This window comes from Rhododendron vialii, chromosome 4a, assembly GCF_030253575.1.
Source record: "Rhododendron vialii isolate Sample 1 chromosome 4a, ASM3025357v1".
In the NCBI taxonomy this organism is placed as follows: Eukaryota; Viridiplantae; Streptophyta; class Magnoliopsida; order Ericales; family Ericaceae; genus Rhododendron; species Rhododendron vialii.
The window spans coordinates 25,158,292-25,177,200 of record NC_080560.1 but is presented as its reverse complement, the minus strand read 5'-3'; the positions used below and the strand labels follow the sequence as shown (position 1 = coordinate 25,177,200).

General features: G+C 37.9%; 1 protein-coding gene and 1 non-coding gene across 2 annotated transcripts in view; both read right to left on the bottom strand.

Moving 5' to 3' along the window:
* Window positions 1–1,559: 1,559 nt before the first annotated feature.
* LOC131324905 (small nucleolar RNA snoR100) lies at window positions 1,560–1,667 on the bottom strand. Its single transcript, XR_009199490.1, has one exon. It is a non-coding gene; the product is annotated as a small nucleolar RNA snoR100 (small nucleolar RNA).
* Window positions 1,668–12,438: 10,771 nt separating this feature from the next.
* LOC131322467 (uncharacterized) overlaps window positions 12,439–18,909 on the bottom strand; it is a 43,752-nt gene continuing 37,281 nt past the window's right edge. The window contains exons 8-9 of the mRNA XM_058353797.1: window positions 12,870–13,228; window positions 12,439–12,786 (exon numbers count right to left, since the gene is read on the bottom strand). Of these exons, the coding sequence (XP_058209780.1) occupies window positions 12,439–12,786; window positions 12,870–13,228 (707 nt within the window). The remainder of the gene's footprint in view (window positions 12,787–12,869; window positions 13,229–18,909) is intronic.

Genomic DNA, 18,909 nt, shown 5'->3' with positions numbered 1-18,909 from the left:
TATCATTACACTTTTATTCACTAACTTTTCAAAATAGAATATATTTTTAAGGACAAAATGAAAAATGTACCAATTTTTATCCACTAATTTAAAAAAAAAAGAGACTTATTAAAGGACAGCCAAAAATGAAATATTGTACTCAAAAAAAAAATAAACGAAAGGAGTTGAAGATAGTAAATGAGTGAACATTTTTTAGTAGTCATTATGAGTCTCGTTAATAAAGTCTCATGTTTAGTGAATTAGTGTTTTTTGAAATGAACAAGATTTTTTTTTTTTTTTTGCTACGTTGGAAATATCATTCGTGTAGGAGTAATATTTATCATGCTTGTTTGATAACTCAATAATACTTAAAATTGAATGTATTATTTTCATAGAAATTAAGTAGGTCTGACAATCATAGTTCACAATATTTATTATTTTTAAGTACCATTTGGAATGTAGGCTACAAAAATTAAACCAACTTTGGCTCTATTTGTTTCGATGTAAAATATTTTTAAAAAAAATAAACAATTAACTTTTATTTTCGAAACAACTTAGTGCTTAATTTCTGACTAATTTTTGTGAATACTTGTAATCCACCCCTTCCGTGGCCACAACTAATCTCTAAATCGTGGCAGTTGCCACTACCACCACACCACCATCGCCACTATTGCCACCACAAATGCTGCCACCATCAACCGCACCACTTCTCCGCCATCCCTATCATTTTTACCGTTACCACTACTCATCTACTGTCACCACCATTGCCACTCCCCTACCAATTCCCCGTTGCTGGCACTACTACCACCACAACTGACGTTGCCGGCACTACTACCACCACAACTGACGTTGCCACCTCTCAAACACCACCCATATATTCCCTATTGGCACTACTACCATCTTTCTACCACCACCACCACCACTACCTCTTCTAGATCATCTCTTTACCACCTTCCGCCGCTACATTCACCAAATTTCTCTTGCCACCATGACAACGTACACTATCACTCACTGCATTAAAAATTGGTACAGTAACTTCTAAGATACCCAAAGAGGGTTTTCTTCACTGGGCGTTTGTTCCCACCCTAGAGGTGTGAGTTCGATTCTTGGTTTGTAGACCAACCAGTTAGGAGGTTACAATCCATGTGGGTAGCCTCATGGGCAAGTACAGTGGTCCCACCTCCTAGCTACTTCTCATTGCTTCTCGTGGGTGTTTTCTTGCAGTCGGCTTTAGGTGAATTAATCTCATTTCGTTTGGGTGTGAGGATACCTCTTATGTTGTAAAAACAGAACTCTAATATTCACTTTAGCTGATGAAAAAAATGGGGATGAAATTTAATTTTTACCATAGGTGACGAAAAATAAGATTTTCGTCACCAAAAGTAACTTTCCTCGACAACCTATACAAGAACAACAACAACATAATAGAACTCATCTAGTCTCCAATCATTGGGGGAATAGGCAGGGGATGATTGGAGATAGACCTAACATTTGGCAATATATGCACAAAGTGGCTACTCTCAGAATACTACTGAAACAGTAGCCCCCCTAAACTTCCAAGAACCGAGGAGCTACCTAGATATTTTGTTGTAGAACCATGCCCCCAAATCAAAACCAAATGGCATCAGAGAGGGCAGACCTAGAGACCCAAATCAATTTATGTGCACATTACCATGCTTCCTTCATTTATGTGCACTTTCCTCGACAACCTATAGGTGACGAAAATTTATAAGTTGTCTCCGAAAGTCACTTTTTCGCCACCAATAACATGTTTTCGTCACCTAAAGTAATTTTTGGGGATAAATGATATATATTTGTCCGCTACTGTGATTTTACTTGCAATGGTGTTTTCTGGAATTATCCAATCATATTGTATTTTTTCCAACAAGCTTAAAACATATTTAATTGGATTGTTTAATGAGCGATTGGTTTTTCCAGACACATATTCTGTCTCTGTGTAAAAGGGGTTTTTTTTTTGATAAGTGTGTGAAAGGGTTTACCAACATTGACCTTTGGGCATGGCAAGTACTGGGGTTTTAGCCGTAGTTCTTGACTTTCGAAACTCTCCCTACAACTATTCTGAGCTGAAGTGTCCATTTTCTTGTGCCATTGACTGATCGAGAGGTGTCCTTAAAAGTTGGGACATACCCTTGAATATCCCCACCGACCCCTTCCTCTGCAAGTCAAATTTTTTAAGATACAGTTTCTGAAAATTAAAATTGCATGAAATTTCAGTCATCCATCTAGACAATGTAACTACTTTTGATTGGAACTCATGTAAGTGGGCATTGAGATTGGTCCCCCAGTAGCACATTAGCTGTGGTCTGAAATCTTATTATCAAAAAAAATATACATGTAACTGGTTACAAAGTTATCAAATGGTTATGCCCTATCTTCTTAGGACTAAAACAAAGATCGAAAAATCTACTTGACCGGTCCCAATCCAATCAAACCTTATATTTTGGTCTAGATCCGTAGATTTTTAGTTTAGAGACAGTTTTAAAAAATTGAGAACCATCGTATATAGTTCGGTCTATGAATTTTTACACAAAATGCATTGGATCAAGCCATTTTTGATTCTTTTTTTTTTTGCTAATTTCTCGCGGGTGCCCTTAAAATCACGTTCTTAACATATTGAGCGGCTCTAATCGTCGCAATTTGATTGGAAAATGGGAGGTGCGGACGGTAAGCAAAATCAGGGATCCCTGATAGGAGAACTGGTGCGTGTGTGTGTGTGTATCGGGGCGGTTCCGGGGATATCTATAAAAATATCTAAAAAAATATCTCATAGTTCCAAATCAAAATTAAATTTGATGATTCCAGCTGCTCAATATAATCAGAACGTGATTTTAAGGGTACCCGCGAGAAATCAGCAAAATAAATGACCGGGAAGGACTTGATCTGAGTAATTTTTAGCTCAGATTTAATGAATGGTTCAATTAAAAATTGTTCAAAATAAGCACCTTCCGATCATATTTTTTGCTGATTTCTCGTAAGCAACCTTAAAATCACATTTTACACACATTGAACGCTTCAGATCATAAAAATTTGATCGGAAACTATGAGATTGAGTTTTGGGGTGTTTTTTTTAGATGTTTTTATAGATGTCCCCGGAACCGCCTCGTATATATATTACACACACACACACCAATGTTCAAGTCAGGGATTTCTGATTTTGTTACGGTCTTCACCTCAATGTTCCTGATCGAATTCGATGATTTGATCCGTTCAATGTGTTTAAAATGTGTTTTTAAGGATACCTACAAGAAATCGGCAAAAAATATGACTGAGAAGGATTTGATCTGAGCAATTTTTAATAAAATGTGTTTTTATGCAGATGAAGCACTTTCCAGTCATATTTTTTACTGATTTCTCATAGGGATCCTTAAAATCACGTTCTGATCACAATTCAATTATTTGAATTATTAAAATTTGATCAAAAAAGGGGAGGCCTGCATTTAACTAAGTTAAGGAAGCCCTTAGTGGAAGCACTGTGTGTGTTTATATATATATATATATATATATACACCACGGATCCAGTGAGGAATCCCTTACCAGTCTACCGTGCGGACCTCCCCTTTCCCGATCGAATTGCGACGATCCGAGCCACTCAATGTGTTCAGAACGTGATTTTAAGGGTACCCGCGAGGAATCAGCAAAAAAAAAAGATCGGGAATGGCTTGATCCGAGCAGTTTTTTACGAAACTGTTCAATAAAAAACTGCTCGGATCAAGCCCTTTCCGATCATTTTTTTTGCTGATTTCTCGCAGGTACCCTTAAAATCACGTTCTGATCACTTTGAGCGGCTCGGATCGTCCCAATTCGATCGGAAAAATGGGAGTCCCGCACGGTAAGCCCGTGCGGATCCCTTAAGAGAACCGGACTATATATATATATATATATATATATTCCGTTTCAAATGAGGACGTCCTCATCTTAGTTAAAATGCAGATCTCCCCATATTTCGATCGAATTTTGATGATCTGAGCCGCTCAATGTGTTCAGAACGTAATTTTAAAGGTACCCACGAGAAATCAGAAAAAAAATGACTGCGAAGGGTTTCATTCGAACAGTTTTTTATAGAACGGTTCAATAAAAAACTGCTTAACTGTTCGAATGAAGCCCTTCTCAGTCATTTTTTTTTATCGATTTCTCGCAGGTATTCTTAAAATCACTTTCTGATCATATTGAACGGCTCGAATCATCGAAATTTCGATCGGAAAAGGGAAGAAATGGGGAGGTCTATTTTAAATAAAATGCGAGGGTCCTTAAGAGAAAAGGATTGATATACGGTTTGTTTCAAATGAGGGGTTCCTCATTTTAGTTAAAATGCGGACCCTCTTTTCTAATCGATTTTCGATGATTCGAGCCGCTCAATGTGTTCAAAGCGTGATTTTAAGGGTACCCGCGAGAAATCAGCAGAAAAAAATTACCGAAAAATGCTTGATCCAAACAGTTTTTCATAAAGCGTGATAGGAACTATTCTATATAAAAAATATTTGGATCAAACACTTCCCAGTTATATTTAGAGCTAAATTCTCATGGAGACACTTAAAACATGTTTTAAACAAGTTGAACGGTTTAAATCATCAAAATATGACTCAAAATGCTCCAACTATGAGGTCCTTATTTAAAGGCCTCATTTTAAGGTCTTTATCAGAAATTTTTTTTTCCCATGTCTTATCAGAAGCTCAGTGTGTATAAATATATGTACACAAAACTTTTTATAAGGACGCTCTTACCGTATTAAAGTGAGGACGCCCATTTCTCGATCAATTTACGATGATCTGAGCCGCTCAATATGTTCAAAACGTGATTTTAAGAGTACTTGAGAGAAATCAGCAAAAAAAAAAAAGACCTGGAAGGACTTCATCCGAGTAGTTTTTGTTTGTTTTTTATCAAACAGTTCAAATAAAAACTACTTGGTTAAAGCGTTTCCTAGTCTTTTTTTTTTTTTGCTGATTTCTCGCGAGTACCCTTAAAATCACATTTTGAACACATTGAACGGCTCGGATCATCGAAATTTGATCGGAAAAGGGGAGAAAAGAGGACATCCACACTTTAATACTGTAAGGGCGCTCTTATAAGAAGCTAATTGTATATATGTACGTGTGCATCCTCGATGAACTTTGAAGTGTAAATTGCCTACTAAAGATTTAAACGTGCTGGTTACAATTTACCTTTGAGAAGGAGCTCGTTACCCTAATTGAAGAATATAATTGATTCTCGTTATGTCACGCAAAAAAAAAAATTTGATTTTCGTTATCTACACCCAAGGACTTGAAGATTACGGCTGTGTTGTTTCCCCTGAATCTCTCAAACAAATCTCTCCTTCTCCATCTACCGTTTCCAGTCTCGATTTCTCCTCGGCCTTATTGCCGCCTTCCATCACTAGATTGTGGTGTGGGAATTAGTCGCCGTCTTTCGGGTTTTCGGCAGGTGTGAGGAAAGATGGTGGTGATGGTTTAATTGGTGGCCGGGTTGTTCTTATTCAGCCATGGAGGATGTTTGCCCTTTCTCAATTGTTGCATAAGGAGGAGAAATTTTTTGGTGCTGGGTGGATACCACATGGTGCTCGCTCGGCGCATCCGGATAGTTCATTTTGACTTTGGACTGCTCGGATTTGGAGAGAGAAAGAGGAGAGAGTTTCAATTTGGACCATCCAACACACTTTTGGACGGTCTGAATGGGCTGCTCGAGCACCAAGTGGGCACGATCACGTGGTACCATACCCAAAAATTTCTGCATAAGGAGAGAGAGAGAGATGCTAAGAGAGGGACGAGGAGTTGAAGTGGGATGAGATGCCACATAAGCGCATTTCATGGGGTCCAAACGTCCAAGTCTGCAAAAATTGTTAAACAATTTGACAGTAGGTGTATAATTGAATAACGGATCGCTAGTTTAGGAGTAAAATTGATCATGAAATTTTACTGCCCATGTTCCAAATATCCAATGTATTTTGAAATTTTACCTGAAATTAATGGCTCCTTAGATCTAGATCCCGTAACAGTCCATCACGATCTCCTAGGTACAGTTTCGTGATATCCTACCCCCATCATGATCTCCCAAGTTTTTACCCCCGTCGTCATCCAACAAAGAGAACAATAATAACAACAACAACAACAACAAAATATAAGGAAAGGTACTAGTTCAGATAGAATTATCGACTTGATGACTCCATAGCCCAACCTTATTCACCAAATCATGGTCATAAACCCATTTGCCTATAATAATTACATAATCCAAGCCAATGTGATAATATGAAACCCAAAGAACTCTCTTGTCCTAGGGCACAAACCATTTAAGAGATGTTCATACAACGGAATGAATTGCCCGTGGAGAAATCAAAGAAATTTGTTGTGAATTGACAATGGAGGAGTAGAATATAATAAGAGAACAAAGAGAAAAATAGTACACAATGAAACTACTCCCTCCGTCCCATTTTTTTTTTGTTTTTTTCGATATTCGAACTGTTTTTTAAACTATTATATATTCCGATTTATAATACTTTTCATAATTTTTAAAATTTTGTATTATAAATTTAATCGAGAACTATCAAACAAGATCCATATTGCATATTTTTGGAAATTCATACTGAAAGATAAAAGAGTTTTAAGAATGGGATGAATATCAAAAAAGTCCAAAGAAAATATGACGAAGAAAGTATTAACCAACATATATCCACAAATTCCATTCACAAAAAACTACAGTTTTAGCTTGTTAGATTATGATTCAAGGAGAAAAACTTGATCTATATAAAAAAAATACCTTAATAAGATGATAGCTGCCAAAGACACATGGTATATTGATATTAAACTTGATTCCATAAACAACACTTTAATAAGTCAGTAAAATTATTTCCTTTCCCTAGTTTCTAACCCTATCATTATTCAATTGAAGGAAACCTATAAAGAAAAATCGAGAAATTTATTGACACAAATTGATTAATCAACACAAAATCAAGCAGCACACAAGGAAAATAATCAAATATCAAATAACATTCATACCCAAGTGAGGCAGCAGTTATTCAAAATCTATGAATCTGAACTTCCATCGTAGACCCAATGTTGAAGTAAGAAGAAAAAAAAACCTAATAGAAGTAAATAAATGTGAGGTTCTGGCCAAACAGAAATAAATAAACGTGAAGATTGTGGTGCACGGGGGATGAAAGTTTAGAGTAATAGTCTTGAGTTTGTGATTTCCATGAGGGAGAGAATAGGGGGATACAAGTGGGGGTTTCGTCTGTGGGTGTGGGAGTAGCCACAAAAATCACATTCTATAGCGTGGCAAAAACGCTATGGAATCCACTATCCCCAATTCATAATATGTCAAAAAGGAGACGTATCCAACATCAGACATAAAGGACTTCATAAATTAAAAAATAAACTAAATGACATTAAGGTCCCCGTATTAACGTATTTCATGAACTGCTGCGTTCTTGGACAAGCGGATAAAATTATATAGGTATTGAAGCACTGATGGGTGCACCCAAGTTGTTATGTGTACATTTCAACAAGTCTAAACATTATTTTGAGCAGGTCAGATGATGTTTTGGGCGTAGCATCAAAACCTACACACTGTTGAAGCTATACAAGTTTAACTGTATTTGCAGGTCAGATAAAATTTTGGCAGCAACACCAATGAATGTATTCATTTGCCATTGCTGACTCCTCTTGATGACCTCAACAATAAGCAAAAAGCACTCTTTCAACCAAAACAAAAAACAAAAAAACAAAAAACAAAAAAAATTATAGTATTAGCCAATGACAGCCCTGAGTTCTACTCGATCGTCCCCAGATGTAGATGCGTCACACAAGAAAGGTATACATAGCGTTCCAGAAAACGTTGTATTAGCTGATACTATTAAAAGTCTTAGACATTCAACATCATTTTTTGCCCGCTATCTATTCTGTACATATAATAGCGTTTTCAGCCCGCTGTCTTCTCTATACTTTTAATAGCATTTTTTGCCCACTATCTATTTGATACGTTTAATAGCATTTTTGCCCACTGTCGATAGTAGCTATTAAAAGTCTTAAACATTCGACAGCGTTTTTTGCCTGCTATCTATTCTGTACCTAACATAGCTTTTTTCGTCTGCTATCTTCTCTATACTTTTAATAGCATTTTTTACCCACGGTCTATTTGATACTTTTAATATCATTTTTTGCCCGCTGTCGATAGTATACTTTCTACTTTCTATAACATTTTTTGCAAGCTATCTATTGTACACTTTTTATAGCATTCTTGACCCGCTATGTATTGTACTCCCGTCCCTTTTTAAGTGTCTTACTTCGTAACTCCAACTTATTAAAAAGACATCATCATTATACCTTTCACACCAACTTTTTCTTCCACTTTCCCTACTTACCTATTATCATTACACTTTTACTTACTAACTTTTCAAAATTGAATCTACTTTTAGGAACAAAATAGACAATGAACCATCTTTTACCCACTAACTTTACAAAATGAACACTTATTAAGAGACAGTCCAAAATGAAATACTGGACTCTAAATAAGGGACGGAGAGAGTACCATTTTTATAGCATTTCTTGCCCACCATTCATTGTTTATTTTTTATAGCATTTTTTTGTGCAATCTTAGTTTGACCTTTCATAGCATTCTTTGCCCATTGGGCTCGTTTGGATGAGGTATTAGGTTTGGATGTATTATGTAAGAAGAGGGGATTAGCTAGTAGGAGGTATTAGTTAATAAGGGATGACCCATATTGATATGATGTTTATGGAGAGGGGATTAAATAGTGATTGATTTGGATGAGGTATTAGAAAGGGGAGATAAAATAGTGTGTGGTTTGGATGGAGGATAAATAGGGGATATTAGGAAGGGTGGATAATGTAAAAAACTGTCAAATGACTATTTTGCCCTTGTGCAGACCCAAACTTAAATATGTATTACTTTATATATGTATAATTGTGAATATAATTAATTTTTCAAACTTGTGCAAGTAATTTTTTTTTACTAACAAATGTGCTAATTTAATAAATGAAAGGTCAGTTTTAATTTGAAAAAATTCTTGTTTTTTATAATAAAAATTCTGTTTATTTTTAATTTGTTGGAAAAATGCATTGTTTGGTAGTTAAAAATGTGTCCAACAATTTTGTTAGGTGAATTAACATGTGCCGAACATATTTTTTTTGGGTGAAAATGTGCCTAACTAATATAATAATTTTATAAAATATATAAAATATTGTCATTTCGTTTTTTAAATGTTTAATAAAAATACTTAATAATGGTTAAAGTAGGAAATGTTACATTTTTTAAAAATGTTTAATAAAACCGAAATTTTAAGAATTTTGTAAAAGTAGATGGTGGATGGTGGTTGGAAACATGTGGGTGTTAGTTGAACTCATGTGAGGAGTAGGTTCAACAAATTATTGCCTCCAAATTTTCTATAAATAGCACTCATTTTTCATATCTCATCTTCATTTCCTAAATTCGTAATTTTATTTTTTTCAACATTTCAATGGCACGCCAGGCTTGGAGCGAGGAGGAGGAGGATACGTTGTTGACAAACCTTACGAGCCTTGTCGATCAGGGGGTTTGGGGAACCAACAACGGAGCGTTTCGCCCTTCCTACTTGGAAGTTCTTAAAAATGAGATGCGAATTGCTTTCCCTCAAGTAGGTATAAACGAAATTCATATTGAAGGAAAGATCAAGAAATGGACGAGTGATTATCACACACTAGACGCTATGCTTAGCCGTCCTAGGTTTAGGTGGAATCCAAATGAAAACAAACTAGTGGTGGGAAATGAAACTTGGAATGAATTTGTCCAAGTACTGTTCAAATTTTTTTCAATTTTGTATAAAGTATAGGTTCGTAAATTTTGATAATGTTTTCCTAACATTTATATGTAGGATCACCGACATCAGAGACATTTCCGGGACAAGCAATTTCCCCATTTTTATCGATGGGCCTATTGCTTTTTTTTTCTGATGAGAATTAGAAGTTCAAAGTTTAAGGTGGGCATTGGAAGAATAAATTGAAAGTTGTGATAATAATTGGATTGACGAATAAATTTGTAGCCTTCCTTATGTATCACAAGTAATTAATTTTATTTGAGATTAGTACCGTCTCTCAAATAATACAATCTTCATTTCCAAAACAACTTATACAGTCTTCTCAACCTACTTCATCTAAATTCTTAAAATAAACTTACAATTTCATTCCGAATCGAAAAAATGTGCCAATAAAATACAACATACGAAACCTAACAAAAAAATTACAACAAAGTATGTTGTTAGACTAGTTTGTTGTTGAAATTCCAAAGCACTTGCGGATGTCGAAGCCGTTGATTGATGTTTGGTTTGAGCCAACTGCATGTCTTGAATGAGCCGGTATCTTTCCTCATGAAATGCTAATACTGCTTCTTCCGCTTCGTCTAATGTATTGTACTTTTTCAACAAGTTTCCCGCATACCCAATAACTTGCAATTCTGCGCCCACCCAAGTAGTATATATTCCCAGTTTATGGCCAACGAAAATCACCCAATACTTATCTTTATCTTCAATTCCCATCGAAAATCTATTTGGAGACAACAATTACGATATTTAAAAGTGAAACAATAGTAACAGTATGGTTTAGTTTAGGACACAATTTGGACACAACCTCACACACACACACACACACACACAAACTACTCCTCCTCCAACCAAGAATGCAGTACCAATGCCACATAAAATGAACCTGCAACACACAATCTATGCACCTGCTACACACACCCACACACTACACCCCCTCCAAAACTGTATAACCAAAACTTAACAAAACTTCAGAACCAGAACAGAACATAAATGTCAACTGCAGAAACCTTTCAACTCCTCAAGTGGACAGATCAGAAATCATAGTGGGCTCAGAAAATTAGTACGAAACGCATAAGGGTACGTATGGCTACAACCAAAAGTTGCCCCGCCAAGGCACTACCTTCATTTACATTGTCATTTTTTCATCATTGACCTATTAATAACCATTTACAATATAGAATAGCAAATTAGACATAGCAAATACAGCTTGCTTAAAATTGAACAGAGCAAAAAACTAGACACACACACACTCTCTACACCTGCTACATACACACACACACACATTGCACTTGACACAAACACACACACTACACCCCCTCCCAAACTGCAGAACCAGAACATAACAAACAACCGCACCAGAACAGAACAAAACTGCAATAACAGAAAACTGCAAAACAGCATGCCATTGTGATGAACAGGAAAGTGCAGTACTAATGTCCAGCCTTCAAAACTACAGAAATAGGCTATAACAATCCATATACAGCAAGCACAAATCCATAAACTGCAGAACATAAAACTGCAGTAAAAGAAAATAGCCCAGATTCAATTATGATATCCCCCCTTCTAGTCCGTGGGCCCGGCTGTATGGCGTCGTTTGGGAAGTCAGTAACAGGTGGCTTAGAAAAATTTCCTCATGGCTGCAACTTTTGTTACCCCGCCAATGTTTCTACGTTAATCACAACTAATGTATTCATTCATCATTGCCCTATTAATGGATTGATTCATCATTAGCATGGATCATCACTTTAGAACATTTTTAATGACAGTTCAACTGCAACAAATCACACACTCTGCACATGCTCCATAAAGCTGCCAGAAAGTGGACAGAGGCGCAGAAAAATTTCATCATAGCCTTCAATGGGCTCCGACAATATAAATCCATCATAAGGGTACTTATGGCTGCAACTACCGTTACCCCGCCATGGTATCTACCTTAAATAAGAATTTAATCGCTTCATCATTGCCCTAGTAAGACTCACTTAAGTTGTGAACAACCTGTCATGCAAACAAACTTTATATTACATTCCCCAAAGATGAACAAAATGTATGCATCAAATGTACGAATTTGCCAAGTTTCAGATCATAGTGCATTAGTTCATATATACTTCATACACCCATCATAGGTAGTTCATAGACATCCTCCATTGTTCATTACACATTTGACAAACTTCATAATACATTCCCAAATATTAACAAAAACTATGCATCCAATGTACCATATTACATTACAAAAGGCAGCAAATGTTCATTAGGAATTAACAAAAGGATTCCTAATTATGCCACTACAAAAAAAAAGGTGGGTAAAGTACCATTCTTGCTTATAATGGTACTTTAGCCACTTCAAAAAGGCATCCATTTCTTTCAATGGCACTAGATGGGACCATACACTTCACTGGCAAGGATGACCTCCACAAAAGCTTGCCTCTCCTCGGGCTTAGTCCCATCTCTTCCGCTTGCACAATTACTGCACTTAGCTTGAACTTCTCCGTCAAGGTGATATCAAGCTTCGACAACTCATCTTTCACCATCGTGCGTCGGGCGGATAGCTCTTTGTCATAGCCAAACGAATTGGCCATCTTCACCATATAGGTACTGCTTGATTTGAAGAAATTGTCCATGCTCGCATGGATGGACTACTCCGCATCACCCATTCTTGTCCTCTTTCTCTTGTTTGGGACTCCGGCATTAGCCGCCGGCGTTGACCCACGGGGAGTGGATGTGGGGAGTGACGAATGAGGTGTGGGAGTTACGGGAGTTGTAGGAGTGTTGGGGAGATGTTGATCGTAGTTATCCAATAAGGCATCATAAAAGTCATTGGAGTTGTGTGGCTCCACACTTTCGTTGGGAATATCCGGCTGCGTTATTTCGTCATAATCTTCAGCGGCTGTCCCCGTAGCCCTATCCTTGCCAAATATGGTTTGCCAATCTTCAAAGTACGGGAAAGACTTCTCGTACAAGCCTTGGGCCTTTTTAGGATGGGCCTACACAAACATTTGCAATTTTACTAAGAATTCTCATGCCTTAATATTCAATTAAAGCATTGGAATTCAAGATGGGGACTCACCTTTTCATACACATCCCATATGGCTTGCTCCACGTCGATGCATTTGTTGACCGCATCCCACCCGTAACCACTTAGGTTTGTAATGTCTACAATTCTAGCCCATACGGATTTCCAATACCTCACATTGGAGTCAATGTGGGGGTTTGCTTTAAGGTTGCACCCCGGGAGCACTTTCTCTAACTCCTTCTCCAAATGGGTGAAGTAACCCGTTTTGAAGCCATTTTCGGCCTTCCACTTCTCTGCCGCTTCATTGAGCATGCACTTCATTAATGCATCCTCCTCACTTTTCCTCCAACTCCTACGTTTTTGCTTTGTAGGTCCTTCCACTTCCACTACTTCCACATCATTAGTAGCCATAGCTGCAAATGCATTTAAAAGTGTGCAACAATTGCAACAATAGGACCTTAAACATTATGTTATGAAAAACACCGGCAAATTCAATAGTACGTTACAAGTTGTTCACAAATATAAGTTACGAACAAGTTTGAAATAGTACAATTACAATGTTTGACACCACAAAACGAAAATACAATCAAGGAAGAATGCCCTCCACTTGCCCCCACCATTGGCTAACCAATGGTTATACATGGCCGCCGCTAGAGCATCCCTCCCCGCAGCCCACTCATTGGAACTCTCAACGTTAGCAATGTTATCATCAACAAGGACATCATTCATATGTGCTCGTTCCCACGCAGTGTACTCGTGTTCAATGGGATCGTTCGGCATCTCTCTCTTAATTAGGTTTAAGGGTCATCATTTGGCCCGAAGGCCTGCGGCCCGCCGTATGCCCGCCCGGCCCGTCGGGCTTTTACCCGGCCCGAGCCCGTGAAACGGGCGGGCCGGCCCGGCCCATAGTTTGTAATGGGCGGGCTCAGGCCTATAAATGTTTACTCAGCTCGGCCGTAGGCCCGGCCCGTGAGCCCGCCCGTGGTACCCGTCCAAAAGCTCGCCCACGGGCCCGCCCATTAGCCCCAAATCCCACAAAATCCTTTCTTTTTTCCCTTTCCCATGGAAATTTAAGCCCGCCCAGTTTTTGGCCCGCTAGCCCGTCAATTGGGCTAGCCCGCGGGCCAGGCTTGGGCTTCAATTTATAGTAGGTAGCCCGGCCCGCCTGGCCCGCAAAAAAGAAAAAGCCCGATCGGCCCGGCCCGTGGGCGGGCTTGGGTAGTACATTGGCGGGCTGGGCCGGCCCGATGATGACCCTTAATTAGGTTATGAAGCAGACAACATGCTGACACGATATGACATTGAGTCCTTATCGGGTAATACGAGGGACATCTCAAAATTGCAAACCGCATCTTGAGAACCCCAAAGCTTCTCTTAATGACATTCCTAGCGGCGGAGTGTTTCATGTTGAAGAACTCTTCTTTGCTTGTTGGCATGTGACCTTGCCTCCAAATGTTAATGTGATATCGCTGTCCACGGTATGGTGCTAAAAAACCATTCTCATTGGTGTAGCCGGCATCAACAAGGTAATAATGTCCTATAACGAATGGAAGACAACACATTGATGGGTGGATAACTTTAATGGAGTCAAAGTAAACTACAACTTAGGATATGGAACATACCATATGGAACTCTAAGACCGTGGGGTTTTTCCATGGCGTTTCCAAGGATTCTAGAGTCTGTGGCCGATCATTCCCAACCAGACCATACATAGACAAATTTAAGGTCCCGGGTACAAACACCTAAGACATTTGTAGCAATCTCATCCTTCCCCGACCTATATCGTGGCTTGTCCGCAACCGGGGGATTTACTGGCACGTATGTCCCATCCAAGGCCCCAAAACAATTCTAACAAAAATGGACAAGAGTATTAACGTAAATGAATATGTGGAACTAGAGGAAAGCTTGACAATGGATGAAATAGGAACAATTCAAAAGGACTATACCTGAAACCAATTCCACATATTGTTTTGGTAGTTAGCAGGTACAGGGTCGGGCGTCTCTAGGAGCATTCGGGGAAGGCGCAAAACAGCTTGGAGTACAGCATTGAAATGCCTACTTATTGTCTCAGTAGGCCTATAGAATTCAAATTTTGTACGCCTCTGCTTCGTATGGTGACCGAGGACCCACAAGAATATTGCCACCCTCTCCTCGAGACATACGTTGCGTGAGTCGGTTAATCCAACACCTCAGACTAAACAACACAATCTCAAAAAAGTATGTCTATTCACCCTCAATTGTTCATGGCAGTCCGCGTCGTTACCCCTTACAAGCCTATTGATGTTGTTTACGTGCGTTTGGTAAAAGTCTGGATTCGGAGACAACTCAGGACGACAAGGGCAAAACATGGACGTGATGAACAAGTACAGATGAAAAACACCAATGACAGCGTTCATAAAGGCCTGTAATGCCATCAATCCCTCTTGCTCTTCTCTTCTCCTTTTCTGTTTCCTATTTAATCTTGCCATCCTAAAAAAACCTTACAAGATTTAGGGTTTTTTTATGAAAACCTAATCTTGAAATCCTAAGTAACAATGATGTACCCTAACTATTCATCAAAAATCAAAGCCATATCAGTACGGTTTAGGGTTTTTAGGTAGGGTTTCATATTATTCACCAATAATGAACACAATTTAATGGATACACATATACAAATTCCAAACTCATACTCATCTACTTACATGGTTTTAATTTAAACTCATACTCATCATATGTTTTATCGTACCTATTTACCATTATCCTACGCCAGACCTCTTTTGCCATATTTTATATTATATGAAAATCATCAACTGTGTTCTCCAACCCAAATTTAAGGGTTACGACATATTCTTCACCAACAAAACAATCCACAACAACAAATCCATGGATTTTCGTCCATAGAACCCACAAAACCACAAAACCAAATCAAACAATTAATCAATTAAGAGATTGGTGGGTTGCAGCAATTAATCAATTAAGTTGTTTGTGGAAGAGGAGAATGAGGGGTTTGGGTATTTATAATATTACAATGCAGTGTTGTGTAATTCATTCCATGTAAGAAAAATATACAACAATATTATTTTATATATCCTTGTGGTGGGGGAGAACATGCATGGAAGGAGCTACACACCAATATCATACTTTATTATTTTCCTTTCTTGCCTTTGTCTAGAAGAAGGAATCAATATGTTATAACTCTCTCCGAAAAATAATTTCCACAGCAGCTAATACGTATGGAACTTTTACAGGCAAATGAACAACACAACCTTCAATGGAAAAAATTTAAACTTGTTTGGTAACTCTAATTTAAACGTCACTGTATAAAAATATTCAACCATGGGTTCCATTGAGTTGTTTTACTACATATCAAGGAACGTATCAAAGACTTGACATCATAACAAATGTTGTGGGTCAAAGGTATCGCATCACTGTTTTGTATAACATAGCTCCGGAATGCATGGAGCGACAAAATTGCCACCCTACACTGCTTTTCTGAACTCCTACCAACCTATGTTAATTATGACCGACAAGGCAAAACCATATCCAAACTAAGGTTGGTGTGGGACTATAATATGGGAATGCTATATTTGAACTTCCTTGCAAGTCCATGGGTACTAGGTTTCCATCAGGGCATGTTGTATGTTGTAAGATATGGGAGAGAAAAGTTTCTACCTGTGCTTCCATTATGTGTTTCTAGAAGAGCACAGTAACCACAAATCATCAACAAAATCGCATCCACGGAATCTCACTAGGGAAACTTATTAGTTTCTTTCTTGACCTAACCTATTCTACTTTTACTGGTTCTGTTTCTGTTTCACAGAGATTGAAATCTTGTTAGTTTCTTTCCTCCCTCCGCCGTTAATAAATCCATTAATTGAGTATAAGTGTGTGCCAAGGGAAGGAAATAATAGGTATCTTTCTAAATCTATTTAACAGCTCATCAGACTATTGCTTCCTTCAATGTACTGTGAAGCAACGACTTTGAAATACCCAAATTGAGCATCTTCTTTTTTTCAGCCATATTTAAGAAAAGTCAGAAAGCGCTGGTGGATTTACTAATTTCTCTTTCATAATATGTATTGTAATTCCAGAAAATCCGCCGAACACATATATATGTTCATATACAGTCCAGAGCCATTTAACTTGTGCGAGTCCAACGTAAATCGTTTAAGATACATACATAAATCAAATACTTCAATCTGGGCATATTTATAGTCGTATATAGCATTTTTAACTTTTCAATACTTCTTGACATGTCTATAAACAAGCGAATGTAAAAAAATTTATGAACACACAATATCACGCCCACAGCTTCGGACCCTCCTACATCTGACAGCTTCGAACAGTTCAAACCCACATAACCCACAAACCAAATCGAACAAATACTCTGCCGGAATCAAAAATGGCCACAAAATTGAACCTAAAAAACAACAGAACCAGTTCAAAAAGGAAGACTGTTGCTCATACCTGAGTGAATCCAACTGAAATCGACCAAAGCACCAAATCGCCACAAAACTTTTCCAACCCTTCTTCTCTTTCCAACAACCATAGACCAAGAAGAGTAGAGACAGAAATGGTACCTGGAGTCCACACCCACAAACCAAATCGAACAAATACACTACAGGAATGATAAATCGACACAAAATCGAACAGTAACAAATCGAAGAATGCTGTTCATACCTGGAGTGAATCGAACTCCAAATCGACCAAAAACACCAAATCGCCACAAACCTCTTCGAGTCCTTTTCTCTTTTCGAACAAAGAAGAGACCGAGAAGAGTGCGACAGAAATGATGTGTGGGGTTGGGGAAGGAGATTACGATGGGTAAGATGGTCCGAATGATGGGGGGATTAGGGCGGATTCGAGATAGCTTGCTCAAACCCTAGCCATCTCTAAGTCCCCCCTCAAGCTGTATTGGGAGGGATTACGGAAGAAGTTGTGTAAAGATATCCACCCTGATTTTGGACTTCCCAGACCACGCCATATCCATGGGCCCACATATTAGGAGGGGGCATATCATAATCCTCCTTCACATTGCTGCTTCCAAACAGGCCCTGGATGCATTCCATAGCAACCTCATACAACCACCACTAACAAATAAAGCAAGATGGCCCAAATACTCATTCCTTGCATACAAAATCAACAATTGTCTCGGAACATCAAAGTGATAGCATTACATAGAAGAAAACCAGTGTACTATGTCTTCCCAAAACATCTATCTATCCCAAAGGTCGAGTACAAGCCTTGTCACCAAATACCAATAAAAAGGCTTCAATCAAAAAAACTACGTATCCCAAAAGTGGAGTACAAGCCTTGCCACCAAAATATGAACAAAAAGGCTTCAACTAACTAAGTAACAACCAACACATTAGCAAGATCATATCTCCATCTTCAGCAATAAGTCACAAAAGAACTTCTCTTCTTTATCAGCCTATAAACCTACATATGGTAGAAGCAAACATTTTAATTTGATGGAGCCATAAAAATTTCATCTAAACCAAATTTATAGACAAAGGAGTAGAACAAATCATCACTTATTGATATGTATAAGTGAAAAAAGAAAAATGCATTACCCTGGCTTAGTGAACAAATCATATTTGGTTTTTCAACTCTTTCAGCATCCAACATGATTGCGGATGCACTTTTCATCAAATAAAATAAAATTCAGCCTCTATTATCAATTTCGTGAACTTAATTATCACAGTTTTTGGCTTCCATTTTAGAATATCAACACAATACTTTCATGAAAAGGATGAAGAGGTAATGAAAAGGATAACAGACTCTTACGGCTACTTTACCACCAACCCATAAACTTTTCATTGAGGGTCTAGATAAGTACTTTTGAGCACTTCACCTAAAGTTTCATGTCTATCAAAGTGTTCTCTTTGTCTCAAAATGCATCAAAGGCCCTAGTCTTTGACAATATAACATAGCATAAAGGAATGTGGTGCTTCATTGATTTATTTGCAAGTGGAAATTCTTATCATTGTTTACCAGACTTAGAGAAACCAAACTCAACTGAACATTTTACTAACATAGGCCAACACTAAACTAGACAAAAATGGACAACACTAAAACTAGCTATGCATAAATTCTTGGTATAGCACTCTGCCTT